This window comes from Girardinichthys multiradiatus, chromosome Y (genome assembly GCF_021462225.1).
Source record: "Girardinichthys multiradiatus isolate DD_20200921_A chromosome Y, DD_fGirMul_XY1, whole genome shotgun sequence".
Classification (NCBI taxonomy): domain Eukaryota; kingdom Metazoa; phylum Chordata; class Actinopteri; order Cyprinodontiformes; family Goodeidae; genus Girardinichthys; species Girardinichthys multiradiatus.
In genome coordinates, this window is record NC_061818.1 from 18,473,370 (window position 1) to 18,496,128 (window position 22,759).

The 22,759-nt window shown below is 38.5% G+C and overlaps 1 protein-coding gene across 1 annotated transcript in view; it reads right to left on the reverse strand.

The window, feature by feature from the left end:
• LOC124864229 (voltage-dependent P/Q-type calcium channel subunit alpha-1A-like) overlaps positions 1-22,759 on the reverse strand; it is a 132,246-nt gene that overhangs the window by 96,306 nt on the left and 13,181 nt on the right. Inside the window, exons 2-3 of the mRNA XM_047358913.1 lie at positions 10,308-10,413; positions 9,872-10,011 (exon numbers count right to left, since the gene is read on the reverse strand). Of these exons, the coding sequence (XP_047214869.1) occupies positions 9,872-10,011; positions 10,308-10,413 (246 nt within the window). The remainder of the gene's footprint in view (positions 1-9,871; positions 10,012-10,307; positions 10,414-22,759) is intronic.

Here is a 22,759-nt window from a genome sequence, read left to right on the forward strand (position 1 = left end):
CCTTACCAGGGAGGCTGAGAAGTGTGATCCCCCTGTAGTTGGAACACACTCTCCGGTCACCCTTCTTATGAAGGGGGACCACCACCCCAATCTGCCAGTCCAGAGGCACTGTCCCGACCGCCACGCAATGTTGAAGAGGCCTGTCAACCATGACAGTCCTGCAACATCCAGAGACTTGAGGTACTCAGTCTCATCCACCCCCGAAGCCCTGCCACCACGGAGCTTTTTAACCACCTTGGTAACCTCAGCCTGGGTAAGAGTCCAACCCCCGAGTCCCCAGTCGAGGTCAGCAGCCTCCCACCCACACTGTAAACAGTGTTGGTGAAGCACTGCTTCCCCCTCCTGAGGCCATTATTCTGCTGGGGGACTTCAACGCCCACGTGGGAAATGACAGTGACACCTGGAGAGGCGTGATCGGGAGGAATGGCCTCCCCGATCTGAATCCGAGTGGTGTTTCGTTATTGGACTTCTGTGCTAGTTACGTGTTGTCCATAATGAACACCATGTTCAAGCATAAGGGTGTCCATAAATAACTTTTTCCTGAAATTATTTCATGGAAAAACACCAACTAATTAAAAACTTGTTTATATCCTTTTTTTTTTACTATTCAGTCTTTGTGTAATATTCATGTTGAAACATAACAGAACTAATCATACAAGATGTTATTTTGTCAGTTTTTCAGTAAATGCAGGGTGCTGCTTTTAGTAGTAACATGATATCCTTCATACTACAAAAATAGTAGACACAATGTTAATAACAAAGCAGGTAAGGAACTAGTATTTCTCTCAAAAATAGATTATTCTGAAAGCTCTTTGTAACAAAAGAATTAATGCCAGCATTGGCAAGTTGTCTTTTCACTAAACAACAGCCACTTTCACAACAAATCTGAATGCACCAGGGCGACAAAGGAGTTAATCACAGCTCTGGAACGGCCAACTAATGTAGCAATGACAGACAGTCTGTGCGACCAGCTGGTCAACTGATTTAAGGTAAAAACACACCAGGATCTCAGTGATGGAATGCAGTCATCATTTCTTGCCATTAGCGAACATTGAATGGGTTGAGATAAATTGGGTCAAGACAGAACAGATTACCTGACTTAAGCAAAGGGTGGTTTCTTCAGTAGCTGGAACACAGAGCAAAACCAAGAAGGTGTCATATACCACCAACGTGGCAAAGTATAAGATGGGTAAAAAAGCTGTTGGTGGAGCATTTTATACATGAAGCCCTCGGTTTGTTTCATGTAACTGAAAGGGAATGTAGATACAGATATATGCCTTATAGTTCATAAATGAGTATTACCCCATATAGATTCCTTCTGTTTTTGGCTGTCTTTCACACTTAGATGTTTCAGAAAAGAAACCAAAATATTTTGATATCAAATGTAGCCAGAGTATTTAAACACCAGCAAGTCCACATTTGATTGGCTGGGAAAAAAACTTATGCCATAGCATCTCAATTATTTTCAACTATAGAAAATGATTGAGATGCTGTGGCATAATTTTAAACATGCAGCTAATTCTTTAAAACCCTCAAGTGTGACTAAATTACAATAACTCTGAAAAGGAGATCTGGCCAAAAGCAATGTAAAAGCCTCACTACTAGTTATTGTAAACCATCGATGGCCTCTTGTCAATGAGGCCAAATGCTGAGAAACTACTACAATCTGCTGAAAGTAATGTAAAGCCAAAGTGTGCATGTGAGTATGATGAATATCATACAAAATGCAACTACAAATATATCTGACGTCAGTGTAGTTAGTACATTCAATCATGACACATTAGAACAACAATGATAAAAGTGATTAAAACTACAAAAATGGTGACTATGACAATAATATGAATTCAGCTTTAAAAGAGCATCATTGTCACAGACTGATGAAGCAGTTCCTCATTCACACCATCTCCACGGTTACAGGACCCTATTTCATTCATAAATGTTTCCATGGCAACAGGTTCCTTGGCTCATTGACAGATTCTCTGTTTCACCTTGGTAACAGGGCCAAGGGAGGAGCCAGATTGATTTCCGTTACTGTTTTTTTTTTGTTTTTTTTTTTACCTATTCACTTTTGTGTTAAATATACACATTTATGAAATAGCACAGACAGGCGCAAACACATGAGCACACATACACACATCATGGTGAAAACAATTAAATTACAAATGCAGGAAATGGGATTGTTTGTAGAAATCATTGGAAAACAATCTTTCACTTCTCAGAAACAGAGATGGTGTCTAATGTGGTGCTTAAAGACAAATACAAGTAAACACAAACTATAAGTAAGCACTTTAGGCAAAGCTATTGGAATATAGTATAACTCAAGGGAGTCATATACATAATTCCGACAATGTTATTGTCTGATCTTCTCACCTGCCTTCCTGCTGACCTCAACTAAAAGCAGCAAATCATCTTTGTTTACATTACTTCCCCTGTGCAGTTTATGTAATACAGTAAAGTATTTTAAATTAAATGTAACCTTTAATGTTACATTTTGTTACATTTTACACACTAGATTGGTTGGAAATGGTATGAAGTTAGTGTGAAATTCCTTTTAATAATATGCAAATGGATGAAAAAGAAAACGCCTGAATATCCAAAGTACAGTGTCCCAAAATCTGTTCATTGACAGCAGCAAATGCCTGTAGAATAGCCTGCACAGTATTTAATTATCTGAATGCTAATACTATGGGGAATTTCAATACTTTTTCACATTAACCTGAAGACACATCTTAAACTGGGAGAGATACTCCTTGAGGGCAACACAAAGGTGCAATGGGTGACACAGTTGCCAGAAAGCCAAAAAAAAAGGAATTTCCTGATTTTCTGTTGCACACACAGTCAAAACACATGTAATATAGGCCAAATTATGACTGAATGTCCTGTATTGATGATTATAATACCCTTACCATTACATATTATTTTTGTGATTGACTTGAGATGCCAACAGTATAGTGTATATTTTCCCTACATCCCAAGACTGTGTCAGGTCCTAAACAATAAATGGAAAATATAGCTTTCAATCAAACTTTGTAATGTAGGATTAAATTTTCTTGCCGTCAAGCTGGGTGGCATGTGGATGTACCAGAAGCGCCTGTGGTCTATACATGTTATTTATGTAAAACGTTAATGGAGCAACCAGATACACGTACTGAACTTTTCTGAATACATTCAATATTTAGAAGTAAATGTCAATATGGTTTTGGTGTTGGTTTTCGGTAGGAAATACCTGAATAGTCTGCCATCAAAGTTATTCAAACAGATTTAAACTAATATGAATATCATGGACAAATGTCTCAGATGTCATGTCCCTTGAGGCAAAAATTGCAGTCACAGACTTGGAAGGTTACAACCAAGAGGTTACGAAGTATGAATCAAGTGTGTGCATGACTAGTCTAACTAGGCTTAACTCAGCCAAAGACCTATCAAGTAGGTTTGTTGTAGAATCTGTTTTGAAATGTGTAGACAAAGTTAGGCTTTTTTTCTGTCTACTTTAATTCCACACATAAAATTATAAAATGTAGCAGTTAACTGGCATTGTTTGTCTGAGACTTTAAGTTTTCATCTAATTATAGAGGGAATTATTTAAATGTTAGTTGCCTCACTATAAGCAAAAATGTGAGTTTCCTTATCATAATAATGGCCAAAAATTAAGTAAGGGCCCAGCTCGTAATTTGTCTTCAGCATAAATCCATTAAATGCATTTAGCCCTTCATTTTGGGTTATTGTTCAGGATAAAGTATAAAGGTTTGATTTCTACCTTTCATATTTTGTACAACCAATTGCCCAGCACGAGTAAACCATTTTAGAGATTTTAGAGGGAAATGTGTTGTAAATCAAGCAAAACAATGAGGCCTTGCAAAAAGTATTTTAGACTTCTGCTCAAATGCAGTTAAATATAAATCAAGTGATAATATAACTTAGGATGCAGGGTTTCAATAGTAAACTTACACATATTTCAGTTAAATGTTTCAGTTTGATGCAAGGTGATTTGAAAAATAATAAAATAACCCTTATTAAAATTTTTTCACTTCTTTGTGTCTTTTGTAATGTATTTAATCAAAAGAAAGTAATACCTCTCTCCTGTTATGGTATATATGCCCTGTGTTTCAAAGACATACAAAGATACACAGCTTTAAGTAAATAACACTACAGCATTCTCTTTCACACATCTGATTCTGTACATCAACAGATTTGATGATCAGCTAAGCAACGGTGCTACAGTTTTTTTTTTTTGGACAAAAAGTCAAAAAGGTCAGTACCTTAAGGCAAAATATTCTGTAGTTTGACTGTTGCAATATATACCACACATATGCGCCACTGCTACAAAAATAATGCAAGCGCCACTCAAATATTGCAGCACTGATAATAACATCACTTAATGTAATGCTATGCAGATTTTCTGTCTGCACACATGACAATTTACTCACAGGAGGGAGGTCCCACCCATTTTTTGAGTAATTCAGCTAATATTTATTTGACCACTTTAGGCACTCAAAGAGTTGTCACAGAATATCTCATTTTCAGCTCCACATGATCATGAGTATGAGAAAAAGATGGGTGGTCATGCCACTGCAAAAGTAATTTCGTCTGTCCAGATGCAGTAGCAAATAAAATTTTAGCTCCTTTATCCCAATACACAGACATTCTATACAAAACAAAGGGGTATGACAAAATATACACTTCATGAAATACATTTTATTTCGCCGCATTTAGATCAACGTAAAAAACGTTTTTAGATATGCCAACATATGTAGCAAGATAAGAAACTGTATGGCAGCCTCTCGAGGCAAAGAACTGGAAGGTAAGCAAAGGGCGTTATTTATGGTAAGAATGGCTATAAACCACGGGTAACTGGACTAATAATCAATATTAGAAATTAGAAACAACTAGCCTGTTTCCAGAGTGAAACCCCTCTGCAAATTTACAACAAATCGATCAATGACACAAAACACAAATTAAAAGATGTGCCAAAAGATTCTGGAGGGTAACTTATCCAACATGATAGGTGCCATTTGTGAGTCTGCATGTGTTAAAAAGAGCACCTCAAGGGGATAAAAAGGTGAGTAGGAAATGGAAAGTAATGTTTGAAATGGAAAGATGTGTTTGTCCAAGTGTGTGTGTGTGTGTGTGTGTGGACAGAGGTCAGTATGTTATCAAAGGTTTCCAACCAAAGGTAGAAAGAAAGGCCAAATAGTCTTTCATCTTCAAAGAGCTGTGAATTGCCAAACAACACAACCACCATTCAAAGAAAGCACAACAAAGACTGTTTGTGTGAGTGGAAAATATGTAATGTATCACAGAAACATCCCTGTAATGGCTGCAGCATATTCATTGTGTGTAAACCATTCACCTTTGTCATGAAAAGGGAGCAACATTGTGTCCACCACACTGCAAGACCTATACTATTTTGTTTTTACATAAGTGATTTATTATTGCTCTATATGCTCATAATGTATTTCTGAATTTTCCTTTTGAATGTGCCCACCTATTTTCTCTTTGACTAACTACATATCCTTAGTAAATACCACCTTTGGTTCTCCTTATTTTTAATATTTTGTCTCTTTTTTTTTTTTACACTTGAACCAATAATATAATACTTCCTGATGTGCCAGTTTTTCACACATTATCAATTCTGCCACTGTTCAGTTGTTGTAATACTTGGGCTATGTTTTAATACCTTTTTGTTTTTTTTGTTTTTTTCTGTCCATTAAGTAATCATAACACATACAACTATGTTTTAGGTGTTTACACTAAGGAAATCAGAGCTTAAGAAGCACTATGAGATCACTGTAAATTAAAATCTACAATAATATCTCTAAGACTTGAGAACATTTTTTCATGATAAAGAAATTAAATGATGGATTTCTAATTATTTCTTCTAAATAATCTTAGGGGTATAATGTTGCATGTCTACTATACGTTTAAGGAAATTGTCCTATTCCTGCATGCTACATTCCCTCCTTCTTCTCTTCCTCACTGCATCCTGCTGTCTCATTGATACTTGTCTTCTCACCTCTCTTACAGTCATTCTGTTGTGCCACACTGAGAGGAGTTTAGTGTCATGGTTGCTCTTGTTAAAGCTTATAACCAGACTGCCAGACTGAGAAGTATGTTTGTGTCTGTACAGCATTTCAGTGTTTGTGACAAAGTGTGGAAGGGAAAACAGGTAAGCAAAATATGGCAATCACTACTTCTCCTGATGCTTTGTCACAGTATTTAGGTATTGTTCTGGGCAGACGTTTGCATCACACATCATACGTATGAATGTCTTAGAAATTTTGAGGCTTTTGTCTATGCATTTAAAATGTTTATTTTCCCTGGGTGGATTAAAAATGTAATTTGCAACTTCAATGTTTTTGAAGAGCAGAAATTTAAATTTATTGTGTATTTTCTCTAGTTCACATAGGGTATTAATTATTCATACAGGTTAAACATACACATACCACACCTAATAATGTCCCTTAGCAAGTTTCACCTTTAACCATACATTTTTATAGTCTTCACCAAGTTTATGGTATAATTCTAGCTAAATATTGGCTGACCGAATTGATATTCTTTATTGAGGTTGGATGGTTTTGTGGCCAGGCTCCACTTTTAAATGAAGTCAATAAATTTCCAAGTATTTGTAGTCATATCTAGTGTAATGATGGTCTGCTTGATCAATTCCCAAATTATTCAAGTGTGTTTCGGAACATTGGCCTGTTGGAACAAACAGTCCTGTCCAAGTTTTAATCATCTCAACCATCTCCCCCCTAGAAAGAGAAATACACTGCTAAAAAAAATAAAGGGAACACTTAAACAACACTATAACTCCAAGTAAATCAAACTTCTGTGAAATCAAACTGTCCACTTAGGAAGCAACACTGATTGACAATCAGTTTCACATGGAATGTGCAAATGAAATAGACAACAGGGGGAAATCTTTGGCGATTAGCAAGACACACTCAATAAAGGAGTGGTTATGCAGGTGGGGACCACAGACCACTTCTCAGTACCTATGCTTTCTGGCTGATGTTTTGGTCACTTTTGAGTGTTGGTGGTACTTTCACACTCGTGGTAGCATGAGACGGACTCCACAACCCACACAAGTGGTTCAGGTAGTGCAGCTCATCCAGGATGGCACATCAATGCGAGCTGTGGCAAGAAGGTTTGCTGTGTCTGTCAGCGTAGTGTCTAGAGCCTGGAGGCGCTACCAGGAGACAGGCCAGTACACCAGGAGACGTGGAGGAGACGTAGGAGGGCAACAACCCAGCAGCAGGATCGCTACCTCCGCCTTTGTGCAAGGAGGAACAGGAGGAGCACTGCCAGAGGCCTGCAAAATGACCTCCAGCAGGCCACAAATGTGCATGTGTCTGCACAAACGGTTAGAAACCGACTCCATGAGGATGGTATGAGGGCCCGACATCCACAAATGGGGGTTGTGTTCACAGCCCAACACCGTGCAGGACGCTTGGCATTTGCCAGAGAACACCAGGATTGGCAAATTAGCCACTGGTGCCCTGTGCTCTTCACAGATGAAAGCAGGTTCACACTGAGACATGTGACAGACGTGTCAGAGTCTGGAGACACCGTGGAGAGTGATCTGCTGCCTGCAACATCCTTCAGCATGACCGGTTTGGCAGTGGGTCAGTAATGGTGTGGGGTGGCATTTCTTTGGAGGGTCGCACGGCCCTCCATGTGCTCGACAGAGTTGGCCTGAAAGCCAGTTGGTACCGTGATGAGATCCTCAGACCCCTTGTGAGACCATATGCTGGTGCGGTTGGCCCTGGGTTTCTCCTAATGCAGGACAATGTTAGACCTCATGTGGCTGGAGTGTGTCAGCAGTTTCTGCAAGATGAAGACATTGAAGCTATGGACTGGCCCGCCCGTTCCCCGGACCTGAATCCGATTGAGCACATTTGGGACATCCTGTCTCGCTCCACAGACCACAGACTGCCCAGGAGTTGGTGGATGCTTTAGTCCAGGTCTGGGAGGAGATCCCTCAGGAGACCATCCGCCGTCTCATCAGGAGCATGTCCAGGCGTTGTAGGGAGGTCATAAAGGCACATGGAGGCCACACACAATACTGAGCCTCATTTTGACTTGTTTTAAGGACATTACATCAAAGTTGGATCAGCCTGTAGTGTGTTTTTCCACTTTAATTTTGTGTGTGACTCCAAATCCAGGCCTCCATTGGTTAATAAATTTGATTTTCATTGATGATTTTTGTTGTAAGCACATTCAACGTTCCACAGAACAAAGTATTGAATAAGAATAATTCATTCATTCAGATCTAGGATGTGTTATTTGAGTGTTCCCTTTATTTTTTTGAGCAGTTAGGATGTTGAGAAAAAACTTTGTAAAGCACCACCACAGTTCAAGTTTGCCATGAACAGGAAGATCATCACTCACACTGTCTAGAGTGAAGCATGTTTTACATCAATACATAGAGACCAAGAAAGAAGTGTCTGCTGCAAAATTGGCATCTTCAAGTTTGAATGTAATCTTCAGCTATCCCCATGGACAAGCCAAATGCCTCCTGGAGTAAAAACCCAGCTGAGATATAGATCAGGCTATGTGCCCACAGTGAGAAGAAACATGTTTGGAAGAGACAAGATCAAGTCTTTAAATTAAACTTCAGTTTACCAACTCTCTAGCATGGGGCTAGCAACATCATAGTGAGGGTCTGTTTTACTGCCAGTGGTTCTGGTGCATTCCAAGTCTATGGAAAAAAATGTTGGACTACTTATAAATCATCCAATTTCACCTTCAGTCATCAATGAGTTTGTTGAAACAGCTGGATGTTCCAGCAGGACAATGATATGACCCAAACACTATTGCCTAATTACCCTGTTGTGACAACTGTCAAGCGTGGTGGTGGCAGCATCAGCTGGTTTTTGAATGAACAAATAAGACTAACATTGAGTTTCTGCAATGCTCACCTCATAGCGCCATCAACTGTTTTGAAAATGTAAATATGGAAGAACAATTGATTTAAATGAACTGTCGATTCTGGCAAGAAGAGTGGTCAAACAATTAGCCTGAATTTTGCCAGGAGCTTGTTGAAGGCTACATGTATAATCATGTGGTTTTTCTACAGCTTGCTAAGGGACATTTATTTAAATACTGATGTGTATGAGCAGAAATGAACAATTTTGACCCAATGTGGATCAAAGAAAATTCACAATAAAATCTGTGCACCCAATTCTTTTTTTTAATCATTGAAGTTTTATGCTGTTTTATTAATTCACACCTAAAAAATGTCACCTGTGAACCTTGATCCTCCCGTGTCAATATGACATTAACACCAGGTTGGGAAGCACTAATCTAATCTCCTCCCACTCAGCCTTTGATGAAATTACTGATTTTTTTTTTTATCACTGTATCTGAATGTACTCAAAGTTTCATAATAACTTTCACATCTGACTGTGTCATGTAGCTTTTTACATTTTGTCCTTCACACACTTCTTTTCCCATTTCTTCTTTCATCAAACTGTTCCCTCTGTTTCTACTTGGCTACCAACATGTGTCCATTTTTCTTAAAACCTCTCATCTTGCCTCCTCACCAGTGTCTGCTCCATCTGTCCCCCCCAACCCTTTCTTGTGTCAGTATATACTGAGGTGACATTTGTTCACCACCCAGGCGACTGGCTGCCTGCAGCTCAGCTCTGTGATCTGACTGCTGCCATGCACAGAATGGAGCCCATTCATTAGAGCAGACGAGCTGGTAAAGGACACTCAAACACGTGTTTGTAGCGAAACCTGGGACAAACAAACTTAAACAAAGGGTGAATGATAAAAGAAGCTGAAAGAAAATATTGCATTGGGTCAGCACCTCTATGTTTAAAGTATGCACTTCTGTGTGTGTACAATTTGTCTATTAGTCACCTACCCTGTTAGTACCACCACAAAGTCCATGACGTTCCATCCATTTCTCAGGTAGGAGTTCTTGTGGAAGGCAAAACCAAGTGCCAGGATCTTTATTCCAGACTCAAAGCAGAAGATTCCTATAAAGTACGGCTCTGTGTCGTCCTAAGGAAGAAGATGGAATGAAAGTAAAGGAAGAAAAAAGAAGATGAGGGGCCTTTTAATGAAAAACTAGAGCTTGCTTTCGGAGTAAGCAATTAAAAACTATGCTTCAAACGTTTATGTAGCACCAAACAAATATAGAACAAAAAATGTGTTGTTAACTTTGGACAGTTTTTTTGTGTTCTAAATCTGATCACATAGACTGACCTTACAAGCATGCTGTATTAATTGATAAATATGTAAGGACTGGCATGTATTTAATCTTTTTTAATTGCATGTTTATTAACAGTTTGACTCACCAGCCGTTCAGAAAGCGGTGTCTTGTCTCCATCAGGCAAATGTTGTTCCAGAGCTAGGACAATGCAGTTGGCAATGATGGTAGCTAGAATCATCCACTCAAATGGAGTAAGGAGGGTCAGTTAAGGAGAAATTTTGATGAGTTTCTAGTGTAAATTTCTTTTTTTTCTTATATGACAATTGTTTATACATAATATTAGCATGATAGAATATACTATTACTAACTTTTCAAAAAAGCTCTTTATCCATAATACAGCATATCTAATACTACACAATGTGACAGATAAAGCTGGCACATTATTGAATACATAATCTCTAATAAAACATTTGTAATGATACCAATTTTGATTTCTCAAAATGTTAAGTATTTACAAATAACCCCAGGCAACATGCACAAAGATGCAAGCATCATATTCTCTCAATCCCTGTATGTAACAGAAAAATACATGAAAGAATACAAATTGGTCAATGCGCATACTGAATAAAATAGAACATTTTGCTGACAGTACACAAATGGGTTACAATGACATGTTCGCATGGTTTCTTGGGTCCATGTGTGTTGATGTTTTAAATTATTCTGGCTTCAAAACTCCCTTATCTGTTTGCAAACTGCTGGTCAGCTGGCTGGACGAAAACAAGTAAACTTTTCCATCATCTACATGAAAGACAAATTGGACTGTTTGGGAACATTTTCAACTGCAACAAACATGGATACCCACTAGTTGGAAATTAAAAAGCACCACCCAACACTCTTGTTAAGGTAACCTTTCTCTGAAACTAAAGTTGGCAAGCTATGACCCAGTCAACATGTGTATGTGGGCCCACTATGGATTGTGTGCTTCTTGTATGGGACCAAATTGCAGCCTGTGTCAAACAACCAGATGAGTACCTTAAATAGTTCTTAGCTGGGTCTCAAATTGTTAGTAAGAAAATTACTAAAAGCTGAGCTCATCTAACACATCTAAGACCCATACCCACACTTAATAGGCAATATATAGGCAACCTATATCGACAACAGCATGTCTGTGAAGCAGTTGACTACCTGATCAGATAGCCTGACTAATTAATTGACAAAAATTTGCTTGTTATTTGCTATACTAATCTATAAACAGCAAAAGCACAAAGGCATATATTTTGCTTGAGAAAATGTTACATTTAGCAGGTGTTTAGTGTCTTCCTCCAAAATGTAATCCTGAGCTGAAAGAAGGATTAATAGTAAATCACTATCATGAGTACATGGTATTGCTTCTTCGATCCTTATTTTAACAGAGTGACTGTCAACACACTTCTCCTAGGCTAAAGCTAAAAGAGGCTAATGCTAAATGGAAGCCACGGTAGCTGTGTTGCAGCATTGCTCATTCTTAATTAGTTTTACAACTAATTTGGCTTCCTTCCATGTAAACAAATAAACAAACTCATTCTTTTCATTTTACTTAGTAGTGTAGTTCATTGTTACTAGTCTAATAGAGGAGTTTGTTAACTGACGTATTTCAGCTTGATGCTGAATAATTGTGTCATTAAATTCTTATATTGTGGGAAGATGTTGTTGTGTGTTTATTCTATGTGTGGAGAGCTTGCTGTTTAAGAACGGCAGTTCTCAAATCCCCTCTTTCATCTATTGAACATTGGGCTGATATACACAAGACAATACCTGGCAGACTGAAAGTTGTTAGGCTAAAATTAAATATTATATTTTAACTTTTTTAATGATTTTGTTAATAATTATTAATCATGATTATTAATAGCTGTCAAAAGCCAAACCAAATCTATTCTTGCACAAGAATATACATGAACATTAAGTAACAATTAGGACAAATTCCCTCCTTTCATGTAAAGAGTTAAAAGTAGGAAGAACAATCTGACTTCTCTGCCTGTAAGTGAGTCAAAGAGACAGCAGGTCCAAAGCCAAAATGGACCGCTGTCTCAATTCTCTTTTTGCCACTGCTGCCTGTTTACACACACAAAAGGACACACATACACCCACAAGCCCATCCTTATGAGTCAGTTAAATATGCTCTGCTAAGTGTATTTTCTGGTAACACGTCTCCCACGCAGACAAACAAAACAAACACAGACATAGGCTATACTAAAGTGGTAGAGAGCCCGGACACTAAGAGAGGTTTATTCCATTCAGTTCCATGTCCAGGCATAGAGCTTCTAACAGATTGTTCATATTTTAATGTCTTCATCATAGATTATTTCCCTGAAACAAACACAGTGCTGTTTTAAATCAGTGCGCTTTTGTCATGAAGGTTTTTATTTCTTTTTGCATTTTGTACTTAAGTAATCTAATTAAATAAGGCAGTACAGTGTGTCTGGTTAATGTTAGCGATGTTCTAATTTTTAGATTTGTATTTGGTTCTAAGTTATATGACTATTTTAATGACTTTTAAGGAATTTTTGAAGACATTTGATCATATGTAGTTCAAAATTTTTAATACTTGGACTGGATAAGTCACAGTGGGGTCACTCTACATCTAACAGAGATACTTTAAAACTGTTTGAAATTGGGGGGGGAGCAAAAATATTTAATGCTACCAGCAGTTTGCATTATGTGTGTTTTGAAAACATTTTCTAAATAACCTTGGATTAGGATTTTAAACCTTTCTAAAGTGGATGATACCAACTCTTAATGCAAGAATGCAGATTTAATTGACATCTGTCAATCGAATTTACTGAAAAATTTGCCCCCCCTAAAATTAAATCACTTTTAAGCTTCCCCTTCTGAGTTTGTCTTAAATGCCAAATGCCAATCTTGCAAACACTTTTCTTAAGTTATAGATTTGCTTATAAGCTGTATTTCACATAGGAATCATAGCTTTTGATTCGGGAGTTAGATAAGGTACTGTTTCTGCAAAAGTTGGTGCTTTGAATTAGATTGTAACACCATTGTGCTGTTTTCTACTTGAAAGTGCAAAGAGCTGATTTTAGGAAACCCTTTTAGGAGTGTACCAGATAATATTTTGGTTTGATGGACAAGGAGAATAGTTGGAAAGGTAAAAACAAATAATGACAGATGACAAATCACATTATTGGATCATGTTCTTATTATAATTGAGGAACAGAGCTGCTCTATATGTTGTTTGGTAGTAACATCTTCCTCTTTGCCATATTGATTGTTCTTTTCAGGTGTAGAACATTTTGCAAGTCTACACTTGTATGTTAAAGGTCTGTTTTTTTCTGGCAGTTTGACTCCAGAACAATTTGTAGGTGTGGTCTGAAAAGGAAAATTGGTAAATCAAGCTGTAACTGCTGGACCAGGTATGATTCATTGTAATTTATGTAAATTGTAGACATAGAAGTAAAACAAGACAACGTCTTTGAACAGATGTTTTGACATAAAATTTCCACCCCATTGACCAGATAGAATCTGCACCTGGGTGGAGAGATTTTACTAAAAGGAAGTACTCTATTTTAACTTATTAACAGTTTATAAATGTTTCTGTTTATGAGTGTTAGTGTTGAAAGCAGAATGCAAAAAAAAAAAGTACAAAATCTAAAACTTTCATTACTTTAAGGAGAGTTTGTTGTTGCAGCTGGGTTTAGCCAGATTAATTTCTAACATACAAACCAAACTAAAAAAAAAAAAATCCTAACCCAACTTAAAAAAATTCAATTATTGTTTAATCTTTGTTCTTTTCTTCTACTCACAGGAGGGGTGCCCAAACCCTTAAGATTTTAGACTTTTAGGTTTAAAATATTCACTGAGACACAAGTGCTAATGCATATGTAGACAGACACAAGCAAAACTCAAAAGAATGAGTCATCAGTTTTGTAAGTGGAATTTTTAGATGGAAGTATAAATAAATTTACTTCCATCTAAAAATTCCACTTACAAACAACAGATGACACCACTATGCTCTCCAAAAACCCATTTTACAATGTCTTTCTTTCTGTTGTTTTACAGAATATTTGCTTTGCATTATCATTGTTTTGTATTCTGAATTGTGGACAATATTCTGTTACAGAACGGTGTGTTTGCAAAGGAAAGAGCACACAGATAAAAGCATCTGACGTACATCAAGACACACTTCTAATGGCTTTTATTAACCTTGTCCCTCAGTACTCTATGTACTGTCTCTAATGTTCACTTCTGTGCAGCCAATGGTTTTGTCTGATGTATTTCTTTCTCTATTTACCCTGGTAAAACCCCCCTCACTTACTGCCACACCTCTGCTTCTTTTCTAAAGCCTCCTTCATTCCTCTGTTTCTTTTTTTCTTGCTCACTCTTGCATTTGTGCATTTCTCCCATCATATCTCTCCTTTCTTTCACCCAGCCCGCATATCAATCATTTCGCCATCTCTGTTTAATATCAAATGACACTGAGCAAACGAAAGCGGTATGATGCCACGTCAGCAAATGCACAAGAACGCAAAAGCAAAGACTATATGAGGAGTACGAAAAGAAATAGGTTGGGGAGAGGAAAATATATGGATGGTTCAAATGAGAGAAAGTGGTAAAGATGGAAAAAAGGAAAGAAAGGAAAAAAAGGAGAAAGGATTAAGAAAATTTCCTGTGGGCAGACATGGTTGAAAAGAGTGATGAAGAATAAAAGAGAGAGAAAGAGGGCGGAACTAGGCGGGAGGAGAGAAGGGAAGAGATGAAGAGTGCAGTAGAGCTGAATGAGGAATAAAGCAAGAGAATTACACAGGGGTGTGATAAGATTAAAGTATTTTCTTCTGCTAGCGGTGTGTATACTCTGCCATAAGTAGGTTATACACACACACATACACACACTGAATAAATTTATGTACTGATGGTGGAGTCAAATTTGAATAAGGGGGTTGGAAAAGAACAAATAAAGTGGTTTTAAAGGTATTTATTTCATATGACCATTTATTAAAATATGTTCTATATGGATTTGTCATATTTGCATAATGTTTAAGCTTTGTTAAGGAACTCAAAGCGTAAGGATATTAAAATTGTCACTAAAACACCATCTGCTGAATACTGAAGGCACATCTTGACCTCATCTAAAAATCTGCCCATCTAAGTTCATTCCAGCCCCCCATCCCACCATCTTGGGATGGTGGGATGGGGATGGTGCTACAAAATAAGCACCAACATACAGTGGCGGATTTGCAAATTGCATCTAAATTTACACCTATTAACTCACTCCTCAATTGGATATTTGCAAGAGAAACTGCAGCATTGGAAGAAATACCAAATGTCTGCTTGAGTTTCTTCTTGCAACATAATTTGTCAAGGTGGAAAATATGTATAATAGTGTGACAACAGTACTTATGTTATTACCTGACCTTGAATAAAGGTTGTTACAAAGTTGTGTTTCTACTATCTGCTTGCTCTGGTCTCTTAAGATTACCTTCATGAAAATATAATTTTTAAACCTTAAACAAGTGCGCAGTGTAGTGTTTTTCTTGAACAGTACAGTGGAACAGTTTAGACCAACCCTGGAGCCAGCCAGACATTAATATTTTAAACAGTCATTGGCTCTTATGGCTAACCATGACAGCATTTTGTGTGGTTAGCCCTGAAAAAGTTAGGAAAGTTGACAAGCAAGTGACAAATAAAGAAGTGTCAGGCATACAAAGATTACTCAGCAGATTAAACGCATCTGACACCCATTTTATTTGATAAAAAGGACAAAAATCCATCCCAAGACCAGACACAGGACCTGAGAGATTCATCTTCAAAATGATAATCATTTATTGTATGCCAAGTTTTACGTCTTTGGAAAAAAGAATTTTGTCATTTAGTCATTTTGTGAGGGGGATTTGCTTTGCTTGAATGATTCTTAAGCATTTTTTACTTTTGCCATTTTGGTCACTTTGTACCCATCTGAAACAGAATGTTTTATACAAAGCACAAATTTACATTAATCTGAGAGATGTTTGTACTTGCTTTAATACACTGTCTGGCCAAAACAAAAGTCGCCACCTGGATTTAACTAAGCAAATAGGTAGGAGCCTACCATTGGATAATAACTGCAGGGGCGGTTATGTTTCACCTGGCAACAAGTTATTTAACCCCAACTGGTGCAATGAGTTGCTTCTCATTTCTTAAACAACCATGTCAAAAGACACATCCAGTGGTCGTGGAAAAGATGTCAGTCTGTTTCAGAAGGATCAAATTATTGGCATAGATCAAGCAGAGAAAACATCAAAGAAGATTGCAGAAACTACCAAAACTGGGTTAAGAACTGTCCAACGTATTATTAAAAACTGGAAGGATAGTGGGACCCATCGTCTTCGAGGAAGAAATGTGGCCGGAAAAAAATCACGAATGATCGTGATCGGCGATCACTTAAATGTTTGGTAAAATGAAATTGAAGAAAAACAACAGTAGAACTCCGGGCTATGTTTAATAGTGGAAGTAAGAGCATTTCCACACGCACAATGCCAAGGGAACTCAAGGGATTGGGACTGAACAGCCTTAAGAAAACCCCTAATCAGTGAGGCTAACCAGAAAAAAAAATACTTCATTTTGCTAGTGAGCATAAAGATTGGACTATGGAGCAATGGAAGAAGGTCATATGGTCTGATGAGTCCAGATTTACCCTGTTCCAGAGTGATGGGCGCATCAGGGTAAGAAGAGAAGCAGGTAAAGTGATGCACCCATCATGCCTAGTGCCTACTGTACAAGCCTGTGGGGGCAGTGCTATGATCTGGGGTTGCTGCAGTTGGTCAGGTCTGGGTTCAGCAACAGCATGTGTTGAAAAAATGAGGTCAGCTGACTACCTGAATATACTGAATGACCAGGTTATTCCATCAATCATTTTTTTCTTCCCTGATGGCACGGGCATATCCCAAAATGACAATGCCAGGATTCATCGTGCTCCAATTGTGAAAGAATGGTTCAGGGAGCATGAGACATCATTCTCACACATGGATTGGCCACCACATAGTCCAGACCTTAACACCATTGAGAAGCTTTAGGATGTCCTGGAGAAGGCTTTGCGCAGCGGTCAGACTCATCATCAGCAATGCAAGATCTTGGTGAAACATCAATGCAACACTGGGTGGAAATAAATCTTGTGACATAACAGAAGCTTATCAAAACAATGCCACAGCGAATGCATGCTGTAATCAAAGCTAAAGGTGGTCCAACAAAATATTAGAATGTGTCACCTTTTTTTTTGGGTGGCGACTTTTTTTTTGGCCAGGCAGTGTATCTTATAAAGTAATATTTTAAAATCTACTCATAGGCTACTGCAATCTGTCATATTTTCATGGCTCAAACCGGAGTGTAATTACAGTGAGTGGAAAATATAAGACTGACATATAAATAAACTTAAATATATATAGCATTTAGGCATTTTGTAATGATATTTTATTTATCTGCATAATTCATTTAGATACCTAATTACAAAAAAAAAATAAACTGATATGCAATGGTTACACACAGGTGGATGATATGGTTTGTTAACAGATACAAAGTGAAGAAAATCGAATCAAAATGGTACCTTCTATTTAAATTTAGCAATACGTTACTGTCTTCAATTAAATGAGGCCAGTGTCTTTGAGCAAAGTTAAGCGTGTGCAGCTAGATTTGTATCTGTAGAATTATGCATAAATGTACGGTTACATTTGTTTTTGGGTTTTTTTGCATACATGTTAAAGAAAGAAAAAACATTTTACCAAAAATGAAATAAAACAAAAAAGATTTTTAGAAATGTAAAGAATGCCTGAAGAAAGATTTCAAAGAAAAATATCACCTTTAACACAAAAAGTACCCACAAAAAAAACTGATCTCATAAATGTATACCCCCCCCCCCCCCCCCCCCCCCTTCTTTCATTTACGAGACTTAATTTAAATCTCTAATTCCTTTCCTTCGTCCCACTCCCTACTCTGCCCTGTTACATTATGGAGCAGTGGCAGAACAGCTCATATAATTACTTTATGTTCTTGTCACTTCTGACTAAGAAGCTCAGATTTGATCAGATGAATGGGATTAAGCAATGTGGCTGAAACCCAGCTAATTATTTTGATAATATGAAGCTGCAAAGATAAGAGGCGAAGTGGTGGAAGTGCTTCGTGTTACTCTTGTAAGACAAAATTTGAATAGATTTTCATGGCTGCAGTCAAAGCTTAGTTTCAGATTTCCGATTGCCCTATAGTGCAGCACTATTCATGGTTACTAGGTGCTGGTTTTAAATAAACATAAAGTTTCAAATGATGTAAAAAAAAGATTGAACTTCCCTCATGAAGCATTTTTGTTCACCAGTTCACTTTATTGTTTCATTTGACTGAAAGTAAGAGTAAAAGAGACTCCTTTAGGTGGCTTTTGTGTGACAGACCAACACAAAGAGAAGAAAAGTATGCGTAATTTTCATAAAGGACTGTTCAATTCATTTTCCAAAAAATGGAAGTAGTTTGGTACAACTGCAAATCCACCAAGATGTGGTCATCCACCTAAACTAACATGCTGGGAAAGGCCAAATCAAATAAGTAGCAAAGAAGCCCTTGGTAACTCTGGAGAAGCTGCAACTATCAATGGTTCAGGTGGGAGAATATGTGAACAGGAGAAATATTAGTCATGCATTCTACAAAATTACCTTTCTTGTAGAGTGTAAAGAACAAAGACATTGTTGAACAATAGTCATAAAAGGTTTGCAGTTTGTCAAAAGCCATAGTTGGGACACACTAAACATATGGAAGAAGATGCTCCTGGTCAGAGAGGGCCAAATTTGACTTATCTGAGCTTCACACAAAACGCTATGTGTAACAAAAAACTAACAATACACATAACCCTGAACACACCATCATAACCGAGAAATTTGGTAGTGGCAGCATCATGCTGTGGGGTTGGTTTTCTTCATCAGGGTGAGGGAAGCTGCTCGATAGAAGGATGGATAGAGCTAAAAAGGCTGCAGAAGACTTTACTTTCCAGGAGGACAAAGACCCTAAACATAGAGTTAGAGCTACAGTGGAATGGTTTAGATTAACTTCAGTCTACAACCTGGTAGAGACATACCCCAAAAGGCGTGAAATACATTGATTGCAGTAAATAAATGGTTTTACAAAGTGTTATCTCAGGGGGGTTAAATATAAAAGCATGCCACAGTTTTGAATTTTTATTTAAATAAATAAAATCACGTATGGTTTTCCTTCACACTTAACATATAATAACACTTAAATGCATTTAAGTTCAGAGTTGTAAAGAGACAAAATGTGAAAAAGTAGTATAAAGACTTTTGCAAGCTGCTGCAAGGCCACAAAAAGAGGTACTTTGGTCCAATAAACTTTAAAACTCATAGACTAAAGTCACTTCTGGCCTTTAAAAACCCCATATACTGACAAAGTCATGATTTCAAAATGGTAGCTCATAAACCATTATGGTGGCTCTCTCTACTTCTTACACAAAGGCTATTGTCTCTCCCTCACCCTGCCACCAGCTCTCGCTCATCACCCACATATAGCCGAGCTGTCACTTTCCACAAGATGCTGACAGTGGTGTGTGCAGCAGGGAGTGTGTGTACCCGAACAGCACATGACATTTTCTCACATAAGCTGTACAGGTCCTTCTCAAACAATTAGCATATTGTGATAAAGTTCATTATTTTCCATAATGTCATGATGAAAATTTAACATTCATATATTTTAGATTCATTGCACACTAACTGAAATATTTCAGGTCTTTTATTGTCTTAATACGGATGATTGTGGCATACAGCTCATGAAAACCCAAAATTCCTATCTCACAAAATTAGCATATCATTAAAAGGGTCTCTAAACGAGCTATGAACCTAATCATCTGAATCAACGAGTTAACTCTAAACACCTGCAAAAGATTCCTGAGGCCTTTAAAACTCCCAGCCTGGTTCATCACTCAAAACCCCAATCATGGGTAAGACTGCCGACCTGACTGCTGTCCAGAAAGCCACTATTGACACCCTCAAGCAAGAGGGTAAGACACAGAAAGACATTTCTGAACGAATAGGCTGTTCCCAGAGTGCTGTATCAAGGCACCTCAGTGGGAAGTCTGTGGGAAGGAAAATGTGTGGCAGAAAACGCTGCACAACGAGAAGAGGTGACCGGACCCTGAGGAAGATTGTGGAGAAGGGCCGATTCCAGACCTTGGGGGACCTGCAGAAGCAGTGGACTGAGTCTGGAGTAGAAACATCCAGAGCAACCATGCACAGGCGTGTGCAGGAAATGGGCTACAGGTGCCGCATTCCCCAGACCTGGGCTACAGAGAAGCAGCACTGGACTGTTGCTCAGTGGTCCAAAGTACTTTTTTTAGATGAAAGCAAATTCTGCATGTCATTCGGAAATCAAGGTGCCAGAGTCTGGAGGAAGACTGGGGAGAAGGAAATGCCAAAATGCCAGAAGTCCAGTGTCAAGTACCCACAGTCAGTGATGATCTGGGGTGCCGTGTCAGCTGCTGGTGTTGGTCCACTGTGTTTTATCAAGGGCAGGGTCAATGCAGCTAGCTATCAGGAGATTTTGGAGCACTTCATGCTTCCATCTGCTGAAAAGCTTTATGGAGATGAAGATTTCATTTTTCAGCACGACCTGGTACCTGCTCACAGTGCCAAAACCACTGGTAAATGGTTTACTGACCATGGTATCACTGTGCTCAATTGGCCTGCCAACTCTCCTGACCTGAACCCCATAGAGAATCTGTGGGATATTGTGAAGAGAACGTTGAGAGACTCAAGACCCAACACTCTGGATGAGCTAAAGGCCACTATCGAAGCATCCTGGGCCTCCATAAGACCTCAGCAGTGCCACAGGCTGATTGCCTCCATGCCACGCCGCATTGAAGCAGTCATTTCTGCAAAAGGATTCCCGACCAAGTATTGAGTGCATAACTGTACATGATTATTTGAAGGTTGACGTTTTTTGTATTAAAAACACTTTTCTTTTATTGGTCGGATGAAATATGCTAATTTTGTGAGATAGGAATTTTGGGTTTTCATGAGCTGTATGCCAAAATCATCCGTATTAAGACAATAAAAGACCTGAAATATTTCAGTTAGTGTGCAATGAATCTAAAATATATGAATATTCAATTTTCATCATTACATTATAGAAAATAATGAACTTTATCACAATATGCTAATATTTTGAGAAGGACCTGTATGTTCAGGGAACGTAGGCACTGTGTTAACATGAACTACAGTACAGACCAAAGGTTTGGACACACCTTCTCATTCAAAGAGTTTTCTTTATTTTCATGACTATGAATATTGTAGCTTCACAATGAAGGCATCAAAACTATGAATTAACACATGTGGAATTATATACTGAACAAAAAAGTGTGAAACAACTGAAAATATGTCTTATATTCTAGGTTCTTCAAAGTAGCCACCTATTGCTTTGATTACTGCTCTGCACTCTCTTGGCATTCTGTTGATGAGCTTCAAGAGGTAGTCACCTGAAATGATTTTCACTTCACAGGTGTGCCCTGTCAGGTTTAATAAGTGGGATTTCAAGCCTTATAAATGGGGTCGGGACCATCAGTTGTGTTGTGCAGGAGGTGGATACAGTACAAAGCTGATAGTCCTACTGAATAGACTGTTAGTATTTGTATTATGGCAAGAAAAAAGCAGCTAAGTAAAGAAAAACGAGTGGCCATCATTACTTTAAGAGATGAAGGTCAGTCAGTCCGAACAATTGGGAAAACTTTCAGTGTCCCCAAGTGCAGTCGCAAAAACCATCAAACTGGCTCACATAAGGACCGCCCCAGGAAAGGAAGACCAAGAGTCACCTCTGCTGCGGACGATAAGTTCATCCGAGTCACCAGCCTCAGAAATCGCAGGTTAACAGCAGCTCATATTAGAGAACAGGTCAATGCCACACAGAGTTCTAGCAGGAGACACATCTCTAGAACAACTGTTAAGAGGAGACTGTGTGAATCAGGCCTTCATGGTAAAATAGCTGCTAGGAAACCACTGCTGAGGACAGGCAACAAGCAGAAGAGACTTGTTTGGGCTAAAGAACACAAGGAATGGACATTAGACCAGTGGAAAGCTGTGCTTTGGTCTGATGAGTCCAAGTTTGAGATCTTTGGTTCCAACCACCGTGTCTTTGTGCGGCGCAGAAGAGGTGAACGGATGGACTCTACATGCCTGGTTCCCACCGTGAAGCATGGAGGAGGTGTGATGGTGTGATGGTGCTTTGCTGGTGACACTGTTGGGGATTTATTCAAAATCGAAGGCATACTGAACCAGCATGGCTACCACAGCATCTTGCAGCAGCATGCTATTCCATCCAGTTTGCGTTTAGTTGGACCATCATTTATTTTTCAACAGGACAATGACCCCAAACACACCTCCAGGCTGTGTAAGGGCTATTTGACCAAGAAGGAGAGTGATGGGGTGCTGCGCCAGATGACCTGGGCTCCACAGTCACCGGACCTGAACCCAATCGAGATGGTTTGGGGTGAGCTGGACCGCAGAGTGAAGGCGAAAGGGCCAACAAGTGCTAAGCATCTCTGGGAACTCCTTCAAGACTGTTGGAAAACCATTTCAGGTGACTACCTCTTGA